Here is a 24,854-nt window from a genome sequence, read left to right on the forward strand (position 1 = left end):
GCTGTTGCATAATCTACTTTGAAATAGGTTAATTTTTTTAGTTTATTGTGACTCCTGTTTTCTAGTCATGAATTTTTATTTTTCTGTTAGTGATATCAGTGTGCCACATTTAACACAATAGATGTTACAGCTTATGATTATATGAATCATAAGAATAAGTTCATGTCATTTTCTTGTAAAATGAAATATACAGTTGTCATTTTCTTGGAAAATGACATGTCAAATTCCTGGAAAATGACATGAATTTATTTTTATGGTTTATATATAATGCAAAAGATACTTACCTTTTATTTCCTTTTGTCAGTTGAAGATGTCTTCTCGATCCCACCTCTCATATCTGTGAAGTAGTGAATAATTAAATGCTCTAAGAACTACTGTATTTTTAAAGGAATCCTGCAATGTATTTTTGTGATTTTAACAGAAAAGTTACTTTGTACTTTTAAATATCGCTTCCTTTTTTTTGTTTTGTTTTGTTTTGTTTTGTTTTTGTTTGTTTGAGACCGAGTCTTGGTCTATCACCCAGGCTGGAGTGCAGTGGCACAATCTTGGCTCACTGCAAGCTTCACCTCCCGGGTTCTCACCATTCTCCTGCCTCAGCCTCCCGAGTAGCTGGGACTACAGTCACCTGCCACTATGCCCAGCTAATTTTTTTTTGTATTTTTAGTAGAGACGGGGTTTCACCATGTTAGCCAGGATGGTCTCGATCTCCTGACCTTGTGATCTGCCAGCCTCGGCCTCCCAAAGTGCTGGAGTTACAGGCTTGAGCCACCGCGCCCAGCCTAAATATTGCTTCTTAAGGAAGTGTTAATTACAATGTCAGGTTCTGTGTTCAAGCTATTTTGTACATCTCGTGCAATACATGAATAGAAATCTTTGTATTCTTCGTCTTCTTTCACTTCCTCCCTGTAGTTTCTAAATGTTTTGCAGAAAATCTTTGGACATGTTGCAATTTTAACCCAAGCTTTAATTTTTTTTTAAATCTACCACACAGAGGTTTGGTCACATGAAATGAAGAGATGATAAAATTTTTTTGATCAATTTTTTTTTTCATACTTTGCTAATTTAGAGTTTATATAGTAAAGAGATACAACTCAGGAATGTTTGGTTTATGTTGAGAGTAAACAAATTTTTTAATGGTGCTATACAAATTAACATAAGGTTTTTTCCTTCAGTAATATTTTTGTTTTCTTAATCTCAGGAGATGCAAAATTTTCATCATATTCTAACTTTTCACAACAGTTTCTGATAGTTTTTTTTTTTTTTTTTTTAAGTTCTGAGATACCTGTGCAGAATGTGCAGGTTTGCTACATAGGTATACATGTGCCATGGTGGTTTGCTGTACCTATCAACCCATCATCTAGGTTTTAAGGCCTGCACTTATTAGATATTTGTCCTAATGCTATCCCTCCCCTTGCCTTACCATAAGGTTTTAATATGACTCTCCTTCCCCCACCTCCCAGCATAAGGTTTTAATATAACTAAAACACTTGTGTTGAAATATTCTAGCTGCATATTTTAACAATTAAAATCCCTATTCCTCTAGCACATACATATTTTATGAAGGTAAAATTTCTCAGTTATTAAAGAATTATCTTTACCAAGAACCAGATAGTCTAGATCAAAAAATATGCATAAGAAAACTTGATATGCGGAATGAGCCAAATTCAAAGGACGGAAAAAATAAGACAGAGTAAAAGAAATTAATTTAAAGTTAAAAGTGCTGTGTTTATACTCTTCCACGGGATTCTTGATTTCCTCTTGCACCCTTCCCTCTTCAGGAAAGACAGGGGAGAAATGTTTTAATTCTGTGTTGAACATATGAATTATTGTTACCACTTCATATTAAAATGTTTATCTCTTTGTTTCTAACCAGCTGAAGAAAACTACAGAGGAACTAAATGAAGCTTTGTCAGCAAAGGAAGAAATTGCTCAAAGATGCCATGAATTGGATATGCAGGTAAGAGATTTGTTCTGTGCACCACCTCTTTGAAACATACCACTGTAAGTACCACCAAATGTGCTGTGTACTGCCATACAGTACATCTTAACTATAACACAACCCTTTTTTAGGGAAAAAATGGCTGGGCGCAGTGGCTCACACCTGTAATCCCAGCACTTCGGGAGGCTGAGGGGAGCTCAAGGGTCTCACTTGAGCTCAAGAATTCGAGACCAGCCTGGCCAACATGGTGAAACCCCATCTCTACTAAAATACAAAAAATTAGCCAGGTGTGATGGCGGACGCCTGTAATCCCAGCTACTTGGGAGGCTGAGGCAGGAGAATTGCTTGAACCTGGGAGGCAGAGGTTGCAGTGAGCCGAGATTGCGCCACTGCACTCCAGTCTGGGTGACAGAGCAAGACTACATCTCAAAAAAAAAAAAAAATTCAAGAGCACAATTAAAGGTAAAGTTGAGAATACCTTTCACAAATAACAGACAAAAATAAGATTATTTGTCTGGAATTTACTTTGACTAAAGAGGGGGACATACATGGGAGACATAGTTGGCCATGTTTTGATACTTGTTAAAACTGGGTTATGCATATGTAGAGTTCATAATACTTTGTAATAGAAGAGGCATTTTGCTTTGAAAGGCATATGAGTTGGTCATTGCATTGGATGCATATTGAAGAAAGTAATCACATCACACTTGTTGGGTTATCTAGGAAATAATATTTACAAAGTCGTAATGTAAGTGCTGTTAATTGCATTTCAGATTTTAGAATTTATATACAAATGCTAAGAGTTATACTAATAAGATTTCATTATTTTTATAAGCAGAATATAAGTATCTTTAGTAATATAAAATTAAATTTATATACTGGGATTGGCAAACTGTGGCTTGCTTTCTGTTTTTACAAATACAATTTTATCATGGCTCATTTATGTATTGTCTGTGGCTGCTTTCAGGCTTCAATGACAGAGTGGAGTACTTGCCTAAAACATTTACAATATGGTCCTTTACACCAGAACAGTTTGCCAATCCCAGGTATGGACAGATTGCAAAATGAATGATAGTGTTGCAGAGAGGTTATGAGAAGAGAAGAGGTAGCCCTACAGCATGTTTTGCTGTGGAGAAAACAGCAACACAGTCATAATGTAATCATAATGTAATGTAATGTGTAATGTAAACCTTATTGGTTTTCAACATTTAGAATTGTCCTATGGAGAAACATTATTGTAAAAGTTAAGATGCCAATGATAGAGTTTGAGAAGTAAAACAGGAGTGATGAACGAAAGGGAGAGCCAGAAATGATGGCTTTCATCTTAACCAAGTAGGGCATCTAGAACCACTTCTACAGGGAGACAATCATTACATGGCTGGCTGCTCCTTGTCATCCAACCTTAGCTCAAAAATCACCTGATTTATTTGTCACAAAATGTCAGGCACTGGAATGCATCAGGCACTGAAGTAAGTCTAAAGTAGGTCTCTTCAGGAAGGCCTTCCATGGTCGAGTAATCCTAAATAATCACCCAGTCTTTCTTGTTGTTCTTATTTTAACCCTCTGTGTACTAGGCTGTTTTTGTATTGTTATAAAGAAATACCCAAAGCTGGGTAATTTATAGAGAAAAAAGATGTTTAATTGGCTCATGGTTCTGCAGGCTTTCCAGCATGGCTCCAGCATCTGCTTCTGGTGAGGGCCTCAGGAAGCTTCCAATCATGGCAGAAGGCAAAGTGGAAGCAGCTGTGTCACATGGCAAGAGTAGGAGCAAGGGGTGGAAAGGTGCCATACACTTTTAAACAACCAGGTCTTGCAAGAATTCCCTCACTTATGAGGACACTACCAAGCCATTCATGAGTGATCCAATGCTGTGATCCAAACACCTCCCACCAGGCCCCACCTCCAACATTTGGGACTACATTTCAACATGAGATTTGGAGGGGATAAATATCCAAACCATATCACTCTGCATAGCACTTTATATTCTGGTTTTTACATGTATATATTAATTTACTTTCTTGTGCAATGATTTGTTTTTACTTATAATTTGTTTTGAATATATAACACATGAGTAAGAACTTCCCTTTTTTCATCACTGTATCCCTTGCACTTAGAAAACTGCAACCATACCTAGCACATAGTAGGTGAGTGAGTGAATGAGTGGGTGGGTGACTGAGTGAAATGAATCAATAAGTAGTTTAAAGTTGCAGAGGTGATCAGTGAAAGAAGTGAGAACAGTGATTAACTATATTTATGGTAGGAAGGAATGGCACAAGTTGCTGTAATCAAACATGTCAGAGGAGAGAGTCACTAGATAATGTCTAAGGTTGATAAGTCACGAAATAATTGTGTAACATTATTTAGATATGTAAAGTGACAACCAAAAGCAATAAAATTAGGAACCGTCAAAACTATTCTCTGGAGAGTGGGAAAACTCCATAGGAAACTAGCTTTTCGTTATAAGCCCCTTTGCTTTGTTATTTTCTTAAATAATCATGTTTATGTTTTGTTTTGTTTTTTGAGACAGGGTCTCACTTTGTCACCCAGGCTGGAGTGCAGTGATGCAATCTTGGCTCACTGCAACCTCCGCCTCCTGGGCTCAAGCAATCCTCCCACCTCAGCCTCCCAAGTAGCAGGGACTGCAAGCGCATGCCACCACACCCAGCTAATTTTTTTATGTTTTGTAGAGTTGGGGTTTCGCCATATGCCCAGGCTGGTCTTAAACTCCTGAGCTCCAGTGATCTGCCCACCTCCGTCTCCCAAAGTGCTGGGATTACAGGTGTGAGCCACCTCATCTGGCTCATCGTTTTGTTTTTTGAGACAGGATTATGCTATGTCATTTAGGCTGAAGTGCAGTGGCATGATCACAGCTTGCTGCAGTCAACTTCCTGGGCTTAAGTGATCCTCCCACCTCAGCCTTCCAAATACCTGGGGCCACAGGCGCCTACCACTAGGCTTGGCTAAAATTTTTTTTTTTTTTTTTTTGGTAGAAATGGGGTCTTATTATGCTATCCAGGCTGGTCTCAAACTCCTGGCCCCAAGCAGTCCTACCAACTTGGCCTCCCAAAGTGCTTGGATTAAAGGTGTGACCCACTGCACCTGGCCTGTGTTTTTCTTTTTTTTGAAACAGAGTCTTGCTTTGTCGTCCAGGATGGAGCACAGTGGTGTGATCGTGGCTCACTGTAGCCTCGACCTCTTGGACTCGAGCGATCCTCCTGCCTCAGCCTCCCAAGTAGTGAGGACCACAGGCATTCACTACCACACCAGCTAATTTTTTATTTTTTGTGGAGACAGGGTCTCACTGTGTTGCCCAGCCTGTTCTCCAACTGCTAGCTCAAGTAATCCTCCTCCCTCAGTCTCCCAGAGTGCTAGGATTACAGGCAGGAGCTACCATGCCAGCCATGTTTATGTTTTGAAAATTAGATTCTTTTTGTCTGTGTGTAAAAAGGAGTTCTGCCATATATATTGACTTTTTTTGGTCTAACTTCTTTTTTTTTTTTTTTGAGACGAAGTCTCGCTCTTGTCCCCCAGGCTGCAGTGCAATGGCACGATCTTAGCTCACTGCAACCTCTGCCTCCCAGGTTCAAGCGATTCTCTTGCCTCAGCCTCCTGAGTAGCTGGGATTACAGGCGTTTGCCACCACGCCTGGCTAATTTTTGTATTTTTAGTAGAGATGGGGTTTCACCATGTTGGCCAGGCTGGTCTCGAACTCCTGACCTCAGGTGATCCACCCACCTCGGCCTCCCAAAGTGCTGGGATTACAGGCATGAGCTACTGCGCCCGGCCTTTTGTCTGACTTCTTACATTATTTTGAGATTCATCTATGTTGTAACTGTAAATTGTTAATTCTTTCTTATTGCTGAGTAGTATTCTTTTATACAGGTTGAGTATTCCATATCTGAAATTCAGGATATTTTTGGATTTGGGGATATTCGCATTATTGCATTATATACTTAGTGGTTGAGCATCCTAAATCCAAAAATCCAAAAGCTGAAATGGCTCCAGTGAGCATTTCTTTTGAGTGTCATGTAGGTGCTCAGAAACGTTCAGATTTTGAAGCATTTCTGAGTTTGGATTTTTGGATTTGGGATGTTCAACCTATATGATATACTGCAAATCATTTATCCATTTGCTTGCTGGCAAACGTTTGGATTGTTTCCAGTTTTCTTCTATTACAAATGAAGCTGCTATAAACATTGTTCCTAAGTTTTCGTGTGGGCATATGCTTTTATTTCTCTGAGTAAATACCTAGGAGTAGGATGGCTAAATCAGTCATGTGGTAGTTGCATGTTTAATTCTTTAAGAAACTGCTAAACTATTTTCCAAAATGTTTGAAACATTTTACATTCTCATCACAAGTTTCTTTGCCAACATTTGGTACAGTCAGTCTTTTTAATTTTATTTATTCTAGTGGGAGTGTAGTTACATAATATTGTGATTTTAATTTGCATTTCCTTGATAACTAATGATTATTTATTAGTGTGCTTATTTGCCATCTCTATATCTTGTCTGGTGAGGTGTTTCTTCAAATATGAAATAAGAATGAATTGTTACTCTTACATCTTGTTCTGCACGTGCAGTATTCCAAAATGATGTAAATGTTTTAAGTGGAGATTGATTGTACTTCTTTAAAAATAGGCTTTAATGGCCAGGCGCGGTGGCTCACGCCTGTAATCCCAGCACTTCGGGAGGCCGAGGCAGGCGGATCTTGAGGTCAGGAGATCAAGACCATTCTGGCTAACATGGTGAAACCACATCTCTACTAAAAATGCAAAAAATTAGCCAGGCGTGGTGGCGGGCACCTGTAGTCCCAGCTACTCGGGAGGCTGAGGCAAGAGAATGGTGTGAACCCAGGAGGCGGAGCTTGCAGTGAGCCCAGATTGCGCCACTGCACTCCAGCCTGGGCGACAGTGAGACTCCGCCTCAAAAAATATATATATAGGCTTTAATTTGTAATGGTAATTCACAAGTGATTGAGCTGATGCCAGTGTAATTGGAAGAAATAACTGCCGTCGTCCTATATTCCAACAGGTTGCAGCATTGCAGGAAGAGAAAAGCAGTTTGTTGGCAGAGAATCAGGTATTAATGGAAAGACTCAATCAATCTGATTCTATAGAAGACCCTAACAGTCCAGCAGGAAGAAGGCATTTGCAGCTCCAGACTCAATTAGAACAGCTCCAAGAAGAAACATTCAGGTAAAAGACAACTCATTAAAATCTGATTTTTAAAAATTTGTTAGCTGTCATTTAAAGTTAAGAGTATATTGGCCAGGCACGTTGGCCCATGCCTGGAATCCCAGCACTTTGGGAGGCTGAGGTGGGCTGATCATTTGAGGTCGGGGATTCAAAATCAGCCTGGCTAACATGACGAAACCCCATCTCTACTAAAAATACAAAAATTAGCCAGGCATGATGGTGGGTGCCTGTAATCCTAGCTACTTGGGAGGCTGAGAAACGAGAATCGTGTGAACGGGGGGTGTGGAGATTTCAGTGAGCCGAGATCGTGCCATTGCACCCCAGCCTGGGCAACAGAACGAGACTTTGTCTCAAAAAAGAAAAAAAAGAAAAGAAAAAAAGAATATAATGTTAGGACTTCTGGGAAACTGCAGTCCATTGAGGATCCAAATAAACAGCTTCTCAGAATCTCCTCACACAACATGAAACTACTTCACATCTAGGAAATGTTCTATCAGAGTGCCACCCTCCTTATTATTTGAAGGCAGAGTGCTGCAACTACAGGATACCTGAGTGAGAGGGAGTACCCCACACCTGCCCCTCTGTGGGAAACAAAGGCGACTGAGGAAACTTTCAAGAAAGACCAAGGAAGAACATTTGTGAAGGGGCCTGAAAGCGAGTTGACATGATCACGAGAAAGATTAAATTTCACTGAAAATCTGAAATGACTTTTGTTTGGAAAAGTAATGGTCAGAGCAGACCATAAACCACAGATTAGGGATTTCAAAATAAGCACATCTTCGGGAAGGGCCAGATGACATGAAAAGTTGCAGGCAGGGATTTTTAAAAGACAGATGCATTTATAGACTTACAGAAATCTATATACGTGTGTGTGTGTGTATGTGTGTGTTTATAGAGATAGGCTTATTTAAAGGGGTGAGCTGATTTAAAAGGACAGGTGAGATTTAAAGGAACAATCTTCCAGACATCTTCTGTGGGAAGAAAAGTCCAAAAGGAAGGAAGAAGGGCCCTTTGACCTTTGGGTGGTCAAAAGAAGAAAAAGGAAAATGTGTCCTGCAAGATAAGACGGAAGCACAAAATCGAAAGACTTAAGAGTATGATGAAAATATTTTGTTACGGTTTACTAAAAAGTGCGTCATGACTTGTTTCTTCCCTAGCCATAGATTTCTAGTGTTAAAACAGAAATTAAACATCAATTAGATTTTTACTTTACTGAGTAACTGAGTATGGTAACATAACTATTCTTGTTATTCCTCAGTGAAATGTTTCTGGATTTTTTTTTTTTCTTTTACCTTAACAGGAAAAAGTAATAAACTTTTCTTAGGCTCCTTAGAAACCTTAGAAACAATCCATTCCCTTTGGTCCACGTCAGCAGTTCAAAGAATGGTCGAGGCTCCTGGAGGTCCTCTGATACCATTTTGGAGAATCTGCAAGACTCTCTCTTTCCCAACTATGTGTCTGCAAGGCTGGATTTTCTTCATATGCTTCAGCCAAAAAACAGCATGTCACTAACAGATGAATGTAGAAACGAATATGAGAACCCAGCTGTCTTCTATTAAAACAGATAATAGAATCACAAAAATGTAAAACAGTGCCACTCTTCTCACTTTTTTTGTTTTAGAAAATAGTTATTTTTCATAAAGGGTATGTTGTTTTTATTAACATAATGGGTTTATTACTGTAAGCCACTGTGCCGGACCATATGTGTTAATTTTATAATAAAAAAAGCCCTTAAATAAATTGTATCTGCAGTATTTCGGAAAAATGTTGCATGATGTCTTGCTTTCTGGTAGGGAAATAGTAACCAGTTGTCACCGTTCCCAAGACTTGGGACAGTGGAGTTCATTTTTATGACAGTTAGTGCTTGAGAATGTAGCTTGTGGCCACTAACATGGGAGACATATTCAAGAAGGCTTTATTCTCATGCTTTGTATTTTTCTTTTACTGTTCTAAGGAGAATGAGGAGGCAGTAAATAGTGCTTTCGTGGTCTATTTTATATCGGTTACAGACTAGAAGCAGCCAAAGATGATTATCGAATACGTTGTGAAGAGTTAGAAAAGGAGATCTCTGAACTTCGGCAACAGAATGATGAACTGACCACTTTGGCAGATGAAGCTCAGTCTCTGAAAGATGAGATCGACGTGCTGAGGTAAAAACCTCACCTTCACCGCCCAGCACAGTTTGGCTCTGGTGTTAGAAACTCTAGGGTTTCTGAGGATCTAAGCAAGCTTAAGAGCCAGGCTACCTGGGCTGGGATCCCGGGTCTACTGCTTATGCAACCTCTGTATGGCTGTTTTCTCATCTGCAAAAATGGAAACAATACACATGCCTACCTCAGGTTTATATGAGGAGTTGAGTGAATTTATATTTGTAAACACTTGCAACAGTGTCTGGCAATTAAGCGATACACAAGTGTTTGTAAAATAGAAATTCTGACCATCACTTCTTACTTGTACAGCTCTGGAGCTCTTCTTCCGCCACGCCTGCAAGGCCTCATTTTCTTGCTGGGTCTTGTTATTATCCCTTGAGTTCTCTTCATGAGGTGCCTCACTCCCTGCCACCTCATTTTTTCACCCCTCTACTTGTACAGTCTCCTATCCTCTGTTGATTATCTCAACCATCTACATTTTCCACTTTTGCTCTTTGAATACTGAGAACAGGGGAAATGCATAATTGATAGTTTTGTGCTGCTGCCAATTGGTGGCTTCCTTCTGAGCTGGGTTCTTCCCAATGGCCCGCCCTCCCCCTGCTCATTGTCTCACTCACAGCCATTCTGATTCCTCAGGATTCTACTCCCCTGGCTGCCCTCCCCACACACCTCCCATGCCTTCGTCTCAATAGATGACCTTGTCTCCTATAGCAGGGAAGAAAGAGGCCATGAACTGCTGAACTCTCCATGTCTTTTGTCTCCTAAACCTCTAAACTTCCCTGGGTTCCCACCCACCCTTTCTTTAGAGAGTGTAGACCTGTTATTCTTCCTCCTGTTCAGGGCTAATTCCTTCTTCAGTGTTCTGGACCTCTACCTTTCTGGCCTACACAGGGACTGTGTTACACCAATCCTCATTTCTTTTGCCTTTTGAATCTCTCTCCTTCATACACATGCACACGCACATTTAGGTCTCTTTTAGAAAGAGAGGGAGTTATTACTCTCTCCTTCCCACCAGAACCAAACTTAGATTACATAAGGTAAAATTCACGTTCTCTCCTCAACCCCACTATCTGCCCACACTGCCCCACTGAAGCTGCTATTCCGGTGGTCACTGATAATTGCCAAATTATTTGGACACTGTTAAACTTACTTTTCTTTTGTGCCACATGTGACTCTGCTGGCTGCCCTCTCCTGCTTGGTTTCCTTAAATTATTATTCTCCATTAAACATTTAGTTGTAACTTAGGTCATATTTGTTAACCTGTGCAGAAAATTAACCTGGAATCACTTTTGTCTTATTTCATTAGATGTGTGTTTCCTGGCAATCCTTCTTAACACTGAAACAACTTTACAAGTGTGGATGTGTTTCTGATTTTTTTAATTTCCCATCTAATTCTAGACATTCTTCTGATAAAGTATCTAAACTAGAAGGTCAAGTAGAATCTTACAAAAAGAAGCTAGAAGACCTTGGTGATTTAAGGCGTCAGGTTAAACTCTTAGAAGAGAAGAATACCATGTATATGCAGAACACTGTCAGTCTAGAGGAAGAGTTAAGAAAGGCCAACGCAGCGCGAAGTCAACTTGAAACCTACAAGAGACAGGTAAAAGAAACACAGCATCTTGGTGATGGTTTCAGGCAAGCTCTCAGTTATGACATGTAGCTTACCAACATTACTGACTTGTTTTCATGGTATTCTGTTTTTTACCTTTTCTTTATTGTATTTATTTATTTAGGAGACTGAGTCTCACTCTGTCACCCAGCCTGGAGTGCAGTGGCATGATCTCAGCTCACTGCAACCTCCACCTCCCAGGTTCAAACTATTCTTCTGCCTCAGCCTCCTGAGTAGCTGGGACTACAGATGCATGCTGCCACGCCTGGCTAATTTTTTGTATTTTGGTAAAGACAGGGTTTCACTGTGTTGCCCAGGCTGGTCTTGAACTCCTGAGCTCAAGTGATCCACCAGCCTCAGCCTTCCAAAGTGCTAGGATTACAAGCGTGAGCCACTGTGAGCCACCATGCCTGGCCTATTGTATTTATTTATATTTATCTAATATTTAAAGAGCTTTAAACTCTCCATAGCAGGTACTTTTATTTTATTTACTTATTTTTATTTATTATGTAATACTTAAGAAATATACAAATGTAAAAGCATAGTTCAGTAAATATTCATGCTTGAATAAAACATGCTCTCCCCCTCCTCGTTACAGGCAGCCTCCATGCTGCGGCTTTCATTCCCATTCGTCTCTCTATATTTTGCTGCATATATATATTTATCCCTAAAAATTTATAGCACTTTGACATGTTCCAGAACTTTATATAAATGATACAGTGAGAGCACTCTTCGTAATTTTTTTTTCTTTTGCTCAGTGAGATTTGTTTATCATGATAGGTATAGCTTTATAACATTCATTTCTGCTGCTGTATAGTATCTCAGTTAGTCTCTGTACCAAAATTTATCCATTTTCCTGTTAAGAGACCTACAGGATGTTTCAGCTTTTTTTTCTGTGTTAAAAGAAGTGCCATATAAATAGTATTGTACAGGTCCTCTACTATATATGTGTGAAGGTTTTACAACTTGATGGAATTTCTGTCTAAGGGTATCTTCAATGTAGTTAGATATTAGCAGATTGTTCCTTAAAGTGATTGTGTTACCAACAAGCAGTTTATATTCCTGTTGCATCACATCATCACCAACACACAGTATTGGCAAACTAAATTTTGCTGGCCTGACACAGTGTCTCACGCCTGTAATCTCAACACTTTGGGAGGCTGAGGCAGGAGAGTCGCTTGAGCCCAGGAGTTCCAGACCAACCTGGGAAACATAGCAAGACCCCATCTCTAAAAATAACTTTAAGTTAGCTGGGCATGGTGGCATGAACCTGTGGTCCCAGCTATTTGGGAGGCTGAGGTTGAAGGATCGCTTGAGCCCGGGCCTCAGAGGCTACAGTGAGCTACGATTGCACCACTGCGCTCCAGCTTTGCTTTTGTGCCGCATATGACTCTGCTGGCAACATGAGACATGTAAGACCTTGTCTTGAGAAAAGAAAAAATAAGTAAAATTTGCCAATTAGATGGGTATGAAATAGTGTCTCCTTTTAATTCATACTTCGTGTTACCCTGATTACAAATATATTTACTGACCATATTTCTTTTGTAAATTTCCTATTTTTATCTTTTACCCACTTAAGAAATTGAATCATTTCTTTTACTGATTTCTAAAGGTTGTTTATATGTTCTAGATATTCTTTATCACTTGCACGTATTTTTACTTAATCTCCTATGGATCTATGACTTGTCCTTTTACTTTTTTGAGGTTGATAATTTCAGCGTGATGAACTTCAAGTACTTTTATGATTTGTACTTTTTATATTTTAAGAAATTATTTCCTATATAAGGATATAGTCTAATCTTCTCTATTTTCTTTACAAAGATTTAAAGTTTGTTTTGCACATTTAGGTATTTAATCCACTTGGAATTAATTTTTGTGTAGGGTGTGAAGTAGGGATCCCTTTGAGACTCTTTTTGTCTGTGTGGATAACCAGTCAGCCTACTACCATTTATTTAATAGTCCTTTCTTCCACAGTGACCTGCAATTCTACCTTGTGTATCTAAAATATCCATGTTGTGTATGGGTTTATTTCTGGACACTTTCTTCTTTTCCCTTGGTATATTTATCTCTTCCTACACCAGTATCACACTCATGTTTTACAAATTTTTAGCAATTTTGATAGGTGGTAGTGCAGACTCTTATACTTTGTCGTTTTTCAAAAGTGTCTGTTCTCAGCCCTTTGCTTTCCCTTTAAACTCCAAACTCTTGGGAATTGGAATTACATTGACTCTGTCGATCAATTTGGGGAGAGTTGTTCCTGTCTGAACATAATACCTTTCCGTGGTCTTCCATGTCTTTGGGTTAAGTTTATTAATGTTCTTCTAAAGATTTTGTGCATATTTCATTGTAGTTACTGTTGGGTACTTTGTGTTTTGGGTTGCTTTTTAAATGCAGTTAGATAAAGATACCATTTTCACTTTATTGCTAATTTATATGAATGAAATTGACTTTTATATGTTGATTCTGCAACCTTGCCAAATTCTCATATTACTTCTGATAGTGTCTGTAGATTCTCTTGTCAGAAGGGATATAGTAAAGAAATAAAAGGAATTTGTGTCTTTTTTTTTTTTTTTCTTTTCTGAGACAGGGTTTCACTGTCACACAGGCTAGAGTGCAGTGGCGCAGTCATGGCTCACTGCAGCCTCGACCTCCCCAGGCTCAGGTGATCCTTCCATCTCAGCCTCCGAAGTAGCTAGGACCACAAGTGTGTGCCACCACACTCAGCTAATTTTGTAATTTTTGTAGAGATAGGGTTTCTCCATGTTTCCCAGGCCGGTCTCAAATACCTGGGCTCAAGACATCCTCCTGCCTTGGCCTCCCAAAGTGCTGGGATTATAGGCGTGAGCCACTGCACCCAGCCCAATTTCTCCGTTTCTATTCCATATCCTTTTTTTTCTTCTTAATCAGCATACCTGGACTTCAATACAACTTGGAGTAAAAATAATGGTGGGAAAGCATTGCTTGTTGATTACGCACAGAATGTTTTATTTTGCCAGTATATTACAAAGATTGCTATATGGTTTTGTTTTGTTTTGTTTTGTTTTTTTTTTTGAGACAGAGTCAGAGTCTCGCTCTGTCGCTCAGGCTGGAGTGCAGTGGTGCGATCTCGGCTTATTGCAACCTCCACTTCCCAGGTTCAAGCGATTGTCCTGCCTCAGCCTCCCGAGTAGCTGGGATTACAGGTGCCTGCCACCATGCCTGGCTAATTTTTGTGTATTTTTAGTAGAGATGGGGTGTCACTATGTTGGCCAGGCTGGTCTCGAACTTCTGACTTCAGGTGATCTACCTGCCTTGGCCTCCCAAAGTACTGGGATTACAGGCATGAGCCACTGTGCCTGGCCACTTTATTTTTTAAATGATAATATTTCATCTACAAGCCCTCTTTGTGTGCTTTTTCAAATCTCCCTGGTTACTTTTGATGGTCTCTTACTCCTTTTTGTTTTTCATTTTATTTATTTATTTATTTATTTATTTTTGAGGCAGAGTCTGGCTCTGTGGCCCAGGTTGGAGTGCAGTGGCACAATCTCGGCTCACTGCAACCTCCACCTCCTGGGTTCAAGCAATTCTCCTGCCACAGTCTCCCGAGTAGCTGGGGTTACAGGAGTGCACCACCAAGCCCGACTAAATTTTTGTATTTTAGTAGATACGGGGTTTCACCATGTTGCCCCCAGGGTGATCTGGAACTCCTGAGCTCAGGCAATCTGCCCACCTCAGCCGCCCAAAGTGCTAGGCTTACAGGTGTGAGCCGCCGTACCTGGCCTCTTAACTCCTTTTAAAATTTAGATTTCCTCTTTATTTTTTTAAGTATGTGTATTTTGTATCTGATAATTCCAATCTGAAATCCTTGGAGATCTTATTCTATTTTTTTTTGGTTGTTATTGCTGTTAATGTTTTCCACAGAGTCTTGTTCATTGTGGCATTTTCTTTATGGCCTTTATAATTTTAGATTTTGCTCTTTCATTAGCTCATCTTTACGTTGGGGAATCCTGAGGCTCGTGGGTTGAGGTTTTGTTTCTGTGGTCAATATGTGTGTTTGTTTATGGCAGATTTTCCACAGCATTACCAACTAATACCCCTCTAATTGCTTGGCTTAGGTTTTCCCAGACAATACAAGTAGTAAAAATTCAAACACAAGTCCATGTATTATTAACAGGCTGTGGTTACAAACTTCCAATTACCCTTTTTTTCTTTCATTCTTTCTTTTTTTTTAAAGACAGGATCTCACTTTGTTTCCTAGGCTGGAGTGCAATGGTATGATCATAGCTCACTGCAATCTTGAACTCCTGGGCTCAAGTGATCTTCCCACCTCAGCCTCCTGAGGAACTACGACATGTGCCACCACACCCAGCTAATTTTTAAATTATAGAGACTGGGTCTCACTATGTTAACTTGTCTGGTCTCAAATTTTGGGTTCAAGCCATCCTCCCACCTCAGCTTCCCAAAGTACTGGGATTACAGGCATGAGCCACTGCACTTAGCCCCCAAGTTATGCTTTTTTAATCCCAAAGCACTCAGTTTATTTTTCCAGCTGATGAAATTTTTTTTCCTAATCCACCTATTTGCTGATTTGCTACCTTTTAGAGCCCAGGGTGGTTTAACAACCACTCATTTCCTTTTGAAGTTCTAGGTTCCTGTTATCGGCAATTGACACCTCATGGTACCCAGAGCATCTGCATGAACTTCTCATTCTGGTTTTAATCTCTGAGGATTTCCCTTATTTTCTTGTAAGCTTAGCTATGCAATTGGAATCACCCTGCCCTACCCCAGCATTTATTTTGTTTTATACAAAAAGAATTTCAGACTACCCGGTTATCTCTATTGCTGGAAATGAAAATCCTATAGATTCTTTTATGATTTTGAACATTGTTACACTGGATGATTCTGGTTGGGACCCAATAGTAACTGGGCAGGTTTTTATTCCTAGTTCTCTCCGCTGTGTTAGACTGCTGGATCATATGCATTTGAGTACTGGTGGGAGAGGGTTTGGTTTTCTTAAACCTGTAGAAGAAAATAAGGATAATTTCTAATGTTTCAGATTATGTATAAGTAATGGTATCTTTCTGTATCAGGTAGTAGAACTACAAAATAGATTATCCGAAGAATCAAAGAAAGCAGATAAACTAGATTTTGAATATAAGCGGCTAAAAGAAAAAGTTGACAGTCTTCAAAAAGAAAAGGACGTGAGTATATATATTTGGCATTTTGGTTTTCAGCACTGCTAAAGTTAAGGCGATTATGTTTAATTCATGTTTGGCCACATTAATTCATTTTAGTTATGAATTTAAAAATTAGAAATCCTATTTATTTTTAAGCTATAGGAGAATTCCATTTGTGTTTCAGAAATAAGGCAAAAAAGTGGAAAGAATATTTTTATAATACTTCCATTCAGATTTCTTTTTTATATAGTTATCTTTTCTACCACTGTTGCCTCCTTTACATTGTTCTGCTCATGACTTTCTATAAGTTTGTGTAGCTTTCTTGTTTTCTGTCTGATTAATAGAGGACTTTTTGTTGTTCAGCATATTTCAAATCTTTTAAAAATATTTCTATTTTTTCATGATTTATGAATATTTATTGTCTTTGTTCTCCAATGTTTTATGTCTAGTGAAAAGAATGTTAAGAAATTAGTTACTAATTGTTAAAGATGGAGTAGACAGTTTTGTTTAACTGTGGATAGCATATTGCCCTGCACATAGTAGATATTCAGTATTGTTAAATGGGAAAAATTGTTTTAATCTTTTCCTCCTTCTATGATCTTTCCATAGAAAAGCAAAAGGTAAAACATGTTCATGTTCACTATTGTTTATCATTCTATTAGGTAAGGCAGAGGCCTCTGATGAATAAATTCTTAAAACGTGAAGCTAACCCTCCGTGTTTTTGTGTCTCTCCAGAGGCTGAGAACAGAAAGGGATTCTCTGAAGGAAACCATTGAAGAGCTTCGTTGTGTACAAGCTCAAGAAGGGCAGCTCACAACTCAAGGTAAAAACGTTTTGTGAGTACAAACCAGATGATTTCTTTTTTTTTTTGAGACGGAGTTTCACTCTTATTGCCCAGGCTGGAGTGCAATGGCACTGTCTCGACTTACTGCAACCTCTGCCTCCCGGATTCAAGCGATTCTCCTGCCTCAGCCTCCCAAGTAGTTGGGATTACAGCCACACACCACGCCCAGCTAATTTTTGTATTTTTAGTAGAGACAGGGTTTCACCATGTTGGCCAGGCTGGTCTGGAACTCCTGACCTCAGGTGATCCACCCGCCTTGGCTCCCAAAGTGCTGGGATTACTGGCGTGCGCCACCACGCCCAGCCAGATGATTTATTTCTAATAGTATAAATAAAACTATTTGGTTCACTTGAACATGATTGTGCTAATAGATAAAAATGAAACATTGGGCCCACGTGCGCTCCTCCTCACAAAGCCCAGGCTCCAGCGATTGCCTTTTCTTATTGGTCCAAATGGTGGTCCGAACCGTTAGTCACTGAGCCAATTTCCAAATCAGTCACACCCGCCTTTTTCAGACGAACGCGCAAAAGGTGGAGAGGAATCTGAAAAGCAGTTGGTTCGTCTTAGAAAATGGCCAAACCCAGACAGTCTTTGCAGCTCCTTTCCATTCTGAGAGGACTGTGTCCCCTTATTTTTGACCTCTAAGCCTTGCATAAAACAAGCACCCTAAGGAATCGCCTGGCAGTCCAGCTGTCTGTGTGGATGCCGAGTCCCTCCCGAATTGCAGGGCCTGGCTACTGATTGGCCAAGAAAGGCCTCCTAGGCCCTCACTAGAGGATATGAACGCCCCTCCTTGGCGTAGCGATGGGAAGGGGTGGCTCTGGGGTGGACAAGCAGCGGGCTGGGAAGAGGCGGCTACGGGTGGGGCGCACCCAGGAGCGGGAACCTGGGCTCTTGAGGGGTTGCGGGGAGGAGAGAGCCCGCCTGTTTCCTAACAACGAAAACACCACCAAGCCCTCAGCGCCGCCGGGCTGGGACACCTGCCTGACCTGTGTTTCCTTAAGGAGGATTCTGTGCTGTTAGGGATTATTTTTATTCCAGCCCTTGACATTTCCGTACTTCATTTCTCAGTCAGCATTGATTTTTAAAACTCCCGGCCTAGTCTCTTGCCATGGCCTCATTCATCCTGCAGTTACTGAGCGCCTGCTGTTTGCCAGGCACTGTATCTATTAGTAGAGCTGGAGATACAAAAATAAATTAGGCAATTGTGGTACAAGATGATAGGTGCTATAATTGAAACGTGTGCAAGGGCTGGTAGTGACATAAAGGATCTTCCCTGTGGATAGGTTTACCCAGAAAGGCTTCCCAAAGACACAGGATGAGTCAAGAATGAATGATAGGGCTTTCTCAAGCCCATGAAAAAAGTGGACGTGACTTCTCCAGCTATCGAATTAGATGACGCTGCTGTGCTAATTTCTCCAAAGGAGAAACAAAAGTAGTGTAATAGAGGTATTCTAATACTTACCTTAAGATAGATACATATGTTGAGACGGAGTCTCGCTCTGTCGCCCAGGCTGGAGTGCAGTGGCGAGATCTTGGCTCACTGCAACCTCCGCCTCCCAGGTTCAAGCGATTCTCCTGCCACAACCTCCCTAGTAGCTGGGACTACAGGGGTGTGCCACCACGCCCGGCTAATTTTTTGTATTTTTCGTAGAGACAGGGTTTCACCGTGTTAGCCAGGATGGTCTCAATCTCCTGACCATGTGATCTGCCCACCTCGGCCTCCCATAGTGCTGAGATTACAGGCATGAGCCACCGCGCCCAGCCAAGATGTAGATGTAGATGTGTATATATATATATGTGTGTATGTGTACATATATATATTTTTTAATCCAAGTGCCGTTAAGAGATGATTTAAGTCTAATTCCTACTTTGTTGTAAATTGCTTTGGGCAGACAATTTAAGCCTAGACCCAACAGTGCTGTTCAGGTTAGGGGCTGTCAGTGTTTTGTAGAAAAGGGCAAATTTAGGCCAGGCATGGTGGTCATGCCTGTAATCCGACCCTTGGGGAGGCTGAGGTGGACAGAGGGCTTGAGCTCACAGGTTCAAGAGCAGCCTGGGCAACACAGCAAGACACCCCCCGACAAAAAATATTTAAAAATTAGCTGGGCATGGTGGTGTGTGCCTGTGGGCCCAACTACTCAGGAGACTAAGGCAGGAGGATCACTTGAGCCTGGGAGGCAGAGGCTCCAGTGAGCTGAGGTCGCGCCACTGCATTCCAGCCTGGACAACAAAAAGGAAAAGAAAAGGGCCAATTTAGTAATAGGACAATTTGGTAAGGATGACAGAAAGAAAGACTTAATTGCAATTTGAGTTTTTTAAACCTCATCAAGTTTGTATAAGAATGGTGTTTCTTGGCCAGGCACAGTGGCTCATGCTTGTAATCCCAGCACTTTGGGAGGCCGAGGCAGGCGGATCACAAGGTCAGGAGATCGAGACCATCCTGGCTAACACGGTGAAACCCCGTCTCTACTAAAAATACAAAAAATTAGCCAGGCACGGTGGCGGGTGCCTATAGTCCCAGCTACTCGGGAGGCTGAGGCACGAGAATGGCGTGAACCCGGGAGGCGGAGCTTGCAGTGAGCTGAGATTGTGCCACTGCACTCCAGCCTAGGGGACAGAGCGAGACTCTGTCTCAAAAACAAAACAAAGAAAGAATGGTGTTTCTTACTGCATGGTGAATAGTGTTAGAATCACCTGGGGTGCAGATTCCCAGGTCCACTCATGCCTACAAATCAGGGACTCTGGGGACAAGGCTCAGAAAGGTGAATTTTAAAATAGTGCACCAGATGTTTTTTGTGTGCATCAATGTTTTAGGCCCTCTGGCATAGGATAATGGAGGCAGATGTAAAGTAAAATTCATTTCCTCACTTTGCATGTTGGGATAACATTTATATCTCACCTTTCTGTCATCCCCTTTATCATCAGTGTGAGATCATACAGTCCTCAAGAAGTATTAATGAAATGACTTACAGAAAAAAATTTCTTAAATAACACTCTTGCCTGACACCCTTTATATAAGCAGAAAGGAGTCTGGGACCTCAGCTTCTAAAATGGGAACCATGCTAAGGACCAAAAAGTGAAGACACTTGGGGACCCCCTGTCTTGAAAATACAACCAACCACAGAAGGGCGTGAGAGTAGTTTCTTGGCTTGCTTGACTTCCTTCTCACTTTCCCTTGGTTGATCCCAAAAGACCCCAAGCTCAATCATTTAGGTGGGCTGATGATTCCATATAATTCAAACTTTCAATCACTAAGAGAAAAAAAAAAGATGTATGGAGATACCCCAAAACATATTTAGGTTAACTTTATCGTATGCTTTATTTGATTAAAACACTTAACCATTAGGCTGGGCACAGTGGCTCATGCCTGTGATCCCAGCATTTTGGGAGGCCAAGGCAGGCAGATCACTTGAGGCCAGGAGTTGGAGACCAGCCTGGCCAACATGGCAAAACTCCGCCTCTACTGAAAACAGAAAAATTAGCCAGGCATGGTGGTGCGTGCCTGTAATCCTAGCTACTCGAGAGGCTAAGGCACAAGAATTGCTTGAACCCGGGAGGTGGATGCCACAGTGAGCTGAAATAGCACCACTGCACTGCAGCCTGGGCAACAGAGCGAGACTCTGTCTCCAAAAAAAGAAAAAAAAAACACAAAAAAACAAAACACTTAACCATTAAAGAAGTCCCAAAAAGATTCACAACTTTAAAAAGAAAACTGGTATGTAGTATCATAAACATAAGGTGTCATAAACATTGAATACCATCATAATGGTCTCTGCTGCTAACTAGCTGTGTGGCTTGAGCTAGTAACTAAACTCTCCAAGACTTGGTTTGTTCTGCGAAATGAGAATCATAACTTATTTCTCCAGAGCCAGATGAAGAGTTGTAGATGCTCTTAGTAATGCAAAGCACTCCCCAATATGTAATTTTAAATGAAAACAGTATTAAATGTAATATAGAAAAAGTTGTGCTTTTTCCTGTGTTGGCTGTAATACTCTGATATTCTTTCTTAAGAAGATATCAGATAACCATTTTCTTTTTTTGAGACGGAGTCTTGCTCTTGTCACCCAGGCTGGAGTGCAATGGCGTGATCTCGGCCTCGCTGCAACCTCTGCCTACCGGGTTCAAGTGATTCTCTTGCCTCAGCGTCCTGAGTAGCTGGGATTACAGGTGCCTACCACCACGCCCTGCTAATTTTTTTTTTTTTTTTTAGATGAAGTCTCACTCTTGTTCCCCAGGCTGGAGTGCGGTGGCACTATCTAAGCTCAGTGTAACCTCCGCCTCTCAGTTTCAAGCGATTCTCCTGCCTTAGCCTCCTGAGTACCTGGGATTACAGGTGCCTGCCACCACACCTGGCTAATTTTTGTATTTTTAGTAGAGACGGGGTTTCACCATGTTGGCCAGGCTGGTTTCAAACTCCTGACCTCAGGTGATCCACCCGCCTTGGCCTCCCAAAGTGCTGGGATTACAGCTATGAGCCACCACACACAGTCACTTTTTGTATTTTTGATAGAGAAGGGGTTTCATCATGTTGGCCAGGCTGATCTTGAACTCCTGGCCTCAGGTGATCTGCCTGCCATGGCCTCCCAAAGTGCTGGGATTACAGGCATGTGCTACCGCGCCCAGCCAGATAACCATTTTCTCTTGACAGATTAGAGTGACCTAGTTTTCCTGGTGATCTAAGCTCATACCTAGTGGCAGGTAATTTAGTGTTGCACACTTAACACAATTATTTCAAAGATTAAATAAGATATGGGCCAGGCATGGTGGCTCTTGCCTGTAATCCTAGCACTTTGGGAGGCCAAGGAAGGAAGATTTCTTGAGTCCAGGAGCTTGAGTTTAGCCTGGCCAACACGTTGAGACTCCATCTGTCTCTAAATATATATTATAAAAATAAAAATAATGGCTGGGTGCAGTGGTTCATGCCTGTAGTCCCAGCTACTTGGAAGGCTCAGATGGGAGGATCATTTGAGCCTAGGAGTTTGAGGTTACAGTGAGCCGCTTCACTCCAGCATGGGTGACCGGGCAAGACCCTGTCTCTAAAAGAAAATGATACTTTTCTTTTAAGTACATCAGACTTCCTAAAGCAGTGAATTTTTTTCAACTGAGAAAAGTTGAGTTGGTGTCAATCCATTAAGGAACTTAGATCCTAAGGAGAAAACTGCTCTTTCTCCTAGGAAAAGAACCACACTTCGCTCAAGGTTTACCCCTCCCACTCCTTTGTCATCAGCTGGGGATGGTGGAGGCTGATGGATTGCTTGTTTGGCTTCACAGTTCACTCCCAGACTAGTAACCAGCCTGTGGCTTTTCAGTTACCTGAAACTGGAATTTTTCTTTTCCTCTGACTACGACACTCTTTTTTCCCTGCTCCTCTCCTTCATTTCACCTCCTAGCCCTCTCTCTGTTGTCTTATTAATCAGCTCTCTTCTTGCTTCATTTTCTAGTTTACCCAGCTGCACAGAAACCATTTTCACTTTGTTCTCACCACCACTCTCCTTCTTTATTCTCTTTACCGTTTCTAGACCAAGCTTGTCAAACCCTAATTGAAATATCCTAATTTTTTTCCCTATTCCAGATTACCAAGGACAACTGAAGGAAATTATTATATATATTTCTTGTTTTCATCAAAAATATATGGTTTGTGATTATAACAGCATCCTCATTGCTGCCTCGCAGTTCTTTCACATATCTCTAATCATCTCTACATGAGTTTTGTTTTTTCTTTTTCTTTTTTTTTTTTTTTTTTTTGAGGTGGAGTTTTGCTCTTTTTGCCCAAGTTGGAGCGCAATGGTGCGATCTCTGCTCACTGCAACCTCCGCCTCCTGGGTTCAAGTGATCTCCTGCCTCAGCCTCCAGAGTAGCTGGAATTACAGGCACCCGCCACCATGCCCGGCTAATTTTTTGTATTTTTAGTAGAGACCATGTTGGCCAGGCTGGTCTTGAACTCCTGACCTCAGGTGATCTGCCTGCCTCCGCCTCCCAAAGTGCTGGGATTACAGTTGTGAGCCACTGCACCTGACCTGTACATGAGTTTTTATACAATTTTAAGAATCTAACCTGAAATTTAACCCTTTTTCTCTCAGCTCTGATATCAAGAAACCATAAGGCCTTTCATGTAAACTATCACATTTGTTTCTTTGCACCTGTAAACCTATAGGTTTTAACTTTGCTGCTATAGTTTGAATGTCCCCTCTGAAACTCATGTTGAAAGTTAATACCCAATGTGGTAGTTTTGAGAGGTGAGGCCTTCAAGAGGTGATTAAAGCATGAGGACTCTGCCCTCAGGGATGGATTAATCCATCCATGGATTAATATGTTAATGGAGTAATGGTCATCATGGGAGTGAGACTTTTATAAGAAAAAGAGAGCCTGGTGCAGTGGCTCACACCTGTAATCCCAGCACTTTGAAAGGCCCGAGGCGGGTGGATCACCTGAGGTCAGGAGACCAGCCTGGCTGACATGGCGAAAACCCGTCTCTACTAAAATTACAAGAATTAGCTGGGTGTGGAGACGGGCGCCTGTAATCCCAGCTACTGGGGAGGCTGAGGCAGGAGAATCACTTGAACCTGAGAGGCAGAGGTTGCAGTGAGCCAAGATCGCACCACTGCACTCCAGCCTGGGTGACAAGAGTGAAACTCCTCAATAAAAAGAAAAAGAGACCTGAGTGAACAAGTGAGCATGCTCAACCCCTTCACCATGTGATGCCCTGTGTTGCCTCGGGACTCTGCAGAGAGTCCCCACCAGCAGGCAGGCTCTTACCAGATGTGCCCCTTCAGTCTTGGACTTCTCAGCCTCTAGAATGTAAATAATAATTTTTTTTTTTTTTTTTTTTTTTTTTTGAGATGAGGTCTCACTCCTTTACCCAGGCTGGAGTGCAGTGGCACGATCTCAGCTCACTGTAGCCTCTGCCTCCTGGGCTCAAGTGATCCTCCCACCTCAGCCTCCCAAGTAGCTGGGAATACAGGCATGCATCACCATGCCCAGCTAATTTTTTGTATTTTTGGTGGAGATGGGGTTTCACCATGTTGCTCAGGCTGGTCTCGAGCTCCTGAGCTCAATCGATCCGCCCACCTCGGCCTCCCAAGGTGCTGGAGTTACAGGCATGAGCCACCACACCAGCCAAAAATAATGTTTCTTATAAATTACTGAGTTTCAGTTATTCTGTTATAAGCAACAGAAAAAGGACTAGGACACCCTTTTTGTGTATGTATCCTTTGACCTAGCACTTTTGCTCTAGGAATTAAATTTACCCTAATGAATTAAAGCATTGTTTCTAATAGTGAGATTTTGAAACAGCCTGAAAGTTCAGCAATACAGGAATAGTATTCTTATTCAACTGTATACAGTAGAGCCATTTAAAAGAATAAGGTGGCCGGGTGTGGTGGCTCACGCCTTTAATCCCAGCACTTTGGGAGGCTGAGGCGGGCAGATTGCCTTAGGTCAGGAGTTCGAGACCAGCCTGGCCAACATGGTGAAACCCCATCTCTACTAAAAATGCAAAAATTAGCTGGATGTGGTGGTGGGCACCTGTAATCCCAGCTACTCGGCAGGCTGAGGTAGGAGAATTGCTTGAACCCAGGAGACAGAGGTTGCAGTGAGCCAAGATCATGCCACTACACTCCAGCCTGGGTGACAGAGTGAGACTCTGTCTCAAAAAAAAAAAAAAAGAATAAGGAATATTTTCTATAAACCTGACAGAGAGAAATATGTATGTTACATCATTACATTTAAAAAGTAAGGCTGGGCACAGTGGCTCACGCCTGTAATCCCAGCACTTTGGGAGGCTGAGGCGGGAGGATCACCTGAAGTCAGGAGTTCAAGACCAGCCTGGCCAACGTGGTGAAACCCCATCTCTTCTAAAAATACAAAAAATTAGCTGGGCGTGGTGGCGGGCGCCTGTAATCCCAGCTACTTGGGAGGCTGAGACAAAAGAATTGTCTGATCCGAGGAGGCAGAGGTTG

General features: G+C 41.4%; 1 protein-coding gene across 7 annotated transcripts in view; it reads left to right on the forward strand.

Annotated features, from left to right (window-relative positions):
• HOOK3 (hook microtubule tethering protein 3) overlaps nt 1-24,854 on the forward strand; it is a 147,683-nt gene that overhangs the window by 57,030 nt on the left and 65,799 nt on the right. For all 7 annotated transcript variants that reach the window (XR_008527882.2, XM_002819053.6, XM_054561529.2 and 4 more), the window contains 6 exons: nt 1,874-1,957; nt 6,971-7,134; nt 9,144-9,284; nt 10,683-10,884; nt 15,963-16,073; nt 16,785-16,872. Coding sequence is in view for 6 of the 7 variants with exons in the window: in XM_002819053.6 (XP_002819099.1) it covers nt 1,874-1,957; nt 6,971-7,134; nt 9,144-9,284; nt 10,683-10,884; nt 15,963-16,073; nt 16,785-16,872 (790 nt within the window). In the remaining variant the exon portion in view is untranslated. The remainder of the gene's footprint in view (nt 1-1,873; nt 1,958-6,970; nt 7,135-9,143; nt 9,285-10,682; nt 10,885-15,962; nt 16,074-16,784; nt 16,873-24,854) is intronic.

This window comes from Pongo abelii, chromosome 7, assembly GCF_028885655.2.
Source record: "Pongo abelii isolate AG06213 chromosome 7, NHGRI_mPonAbe1-v2.0_pri, whole genome shotgun sequence".
Taxonomy (NCBI): Eukaryota; Metazoa; Chordata; class Mammalia; order Primates; family Hominidae; genus Pongo; species Pongo abelii.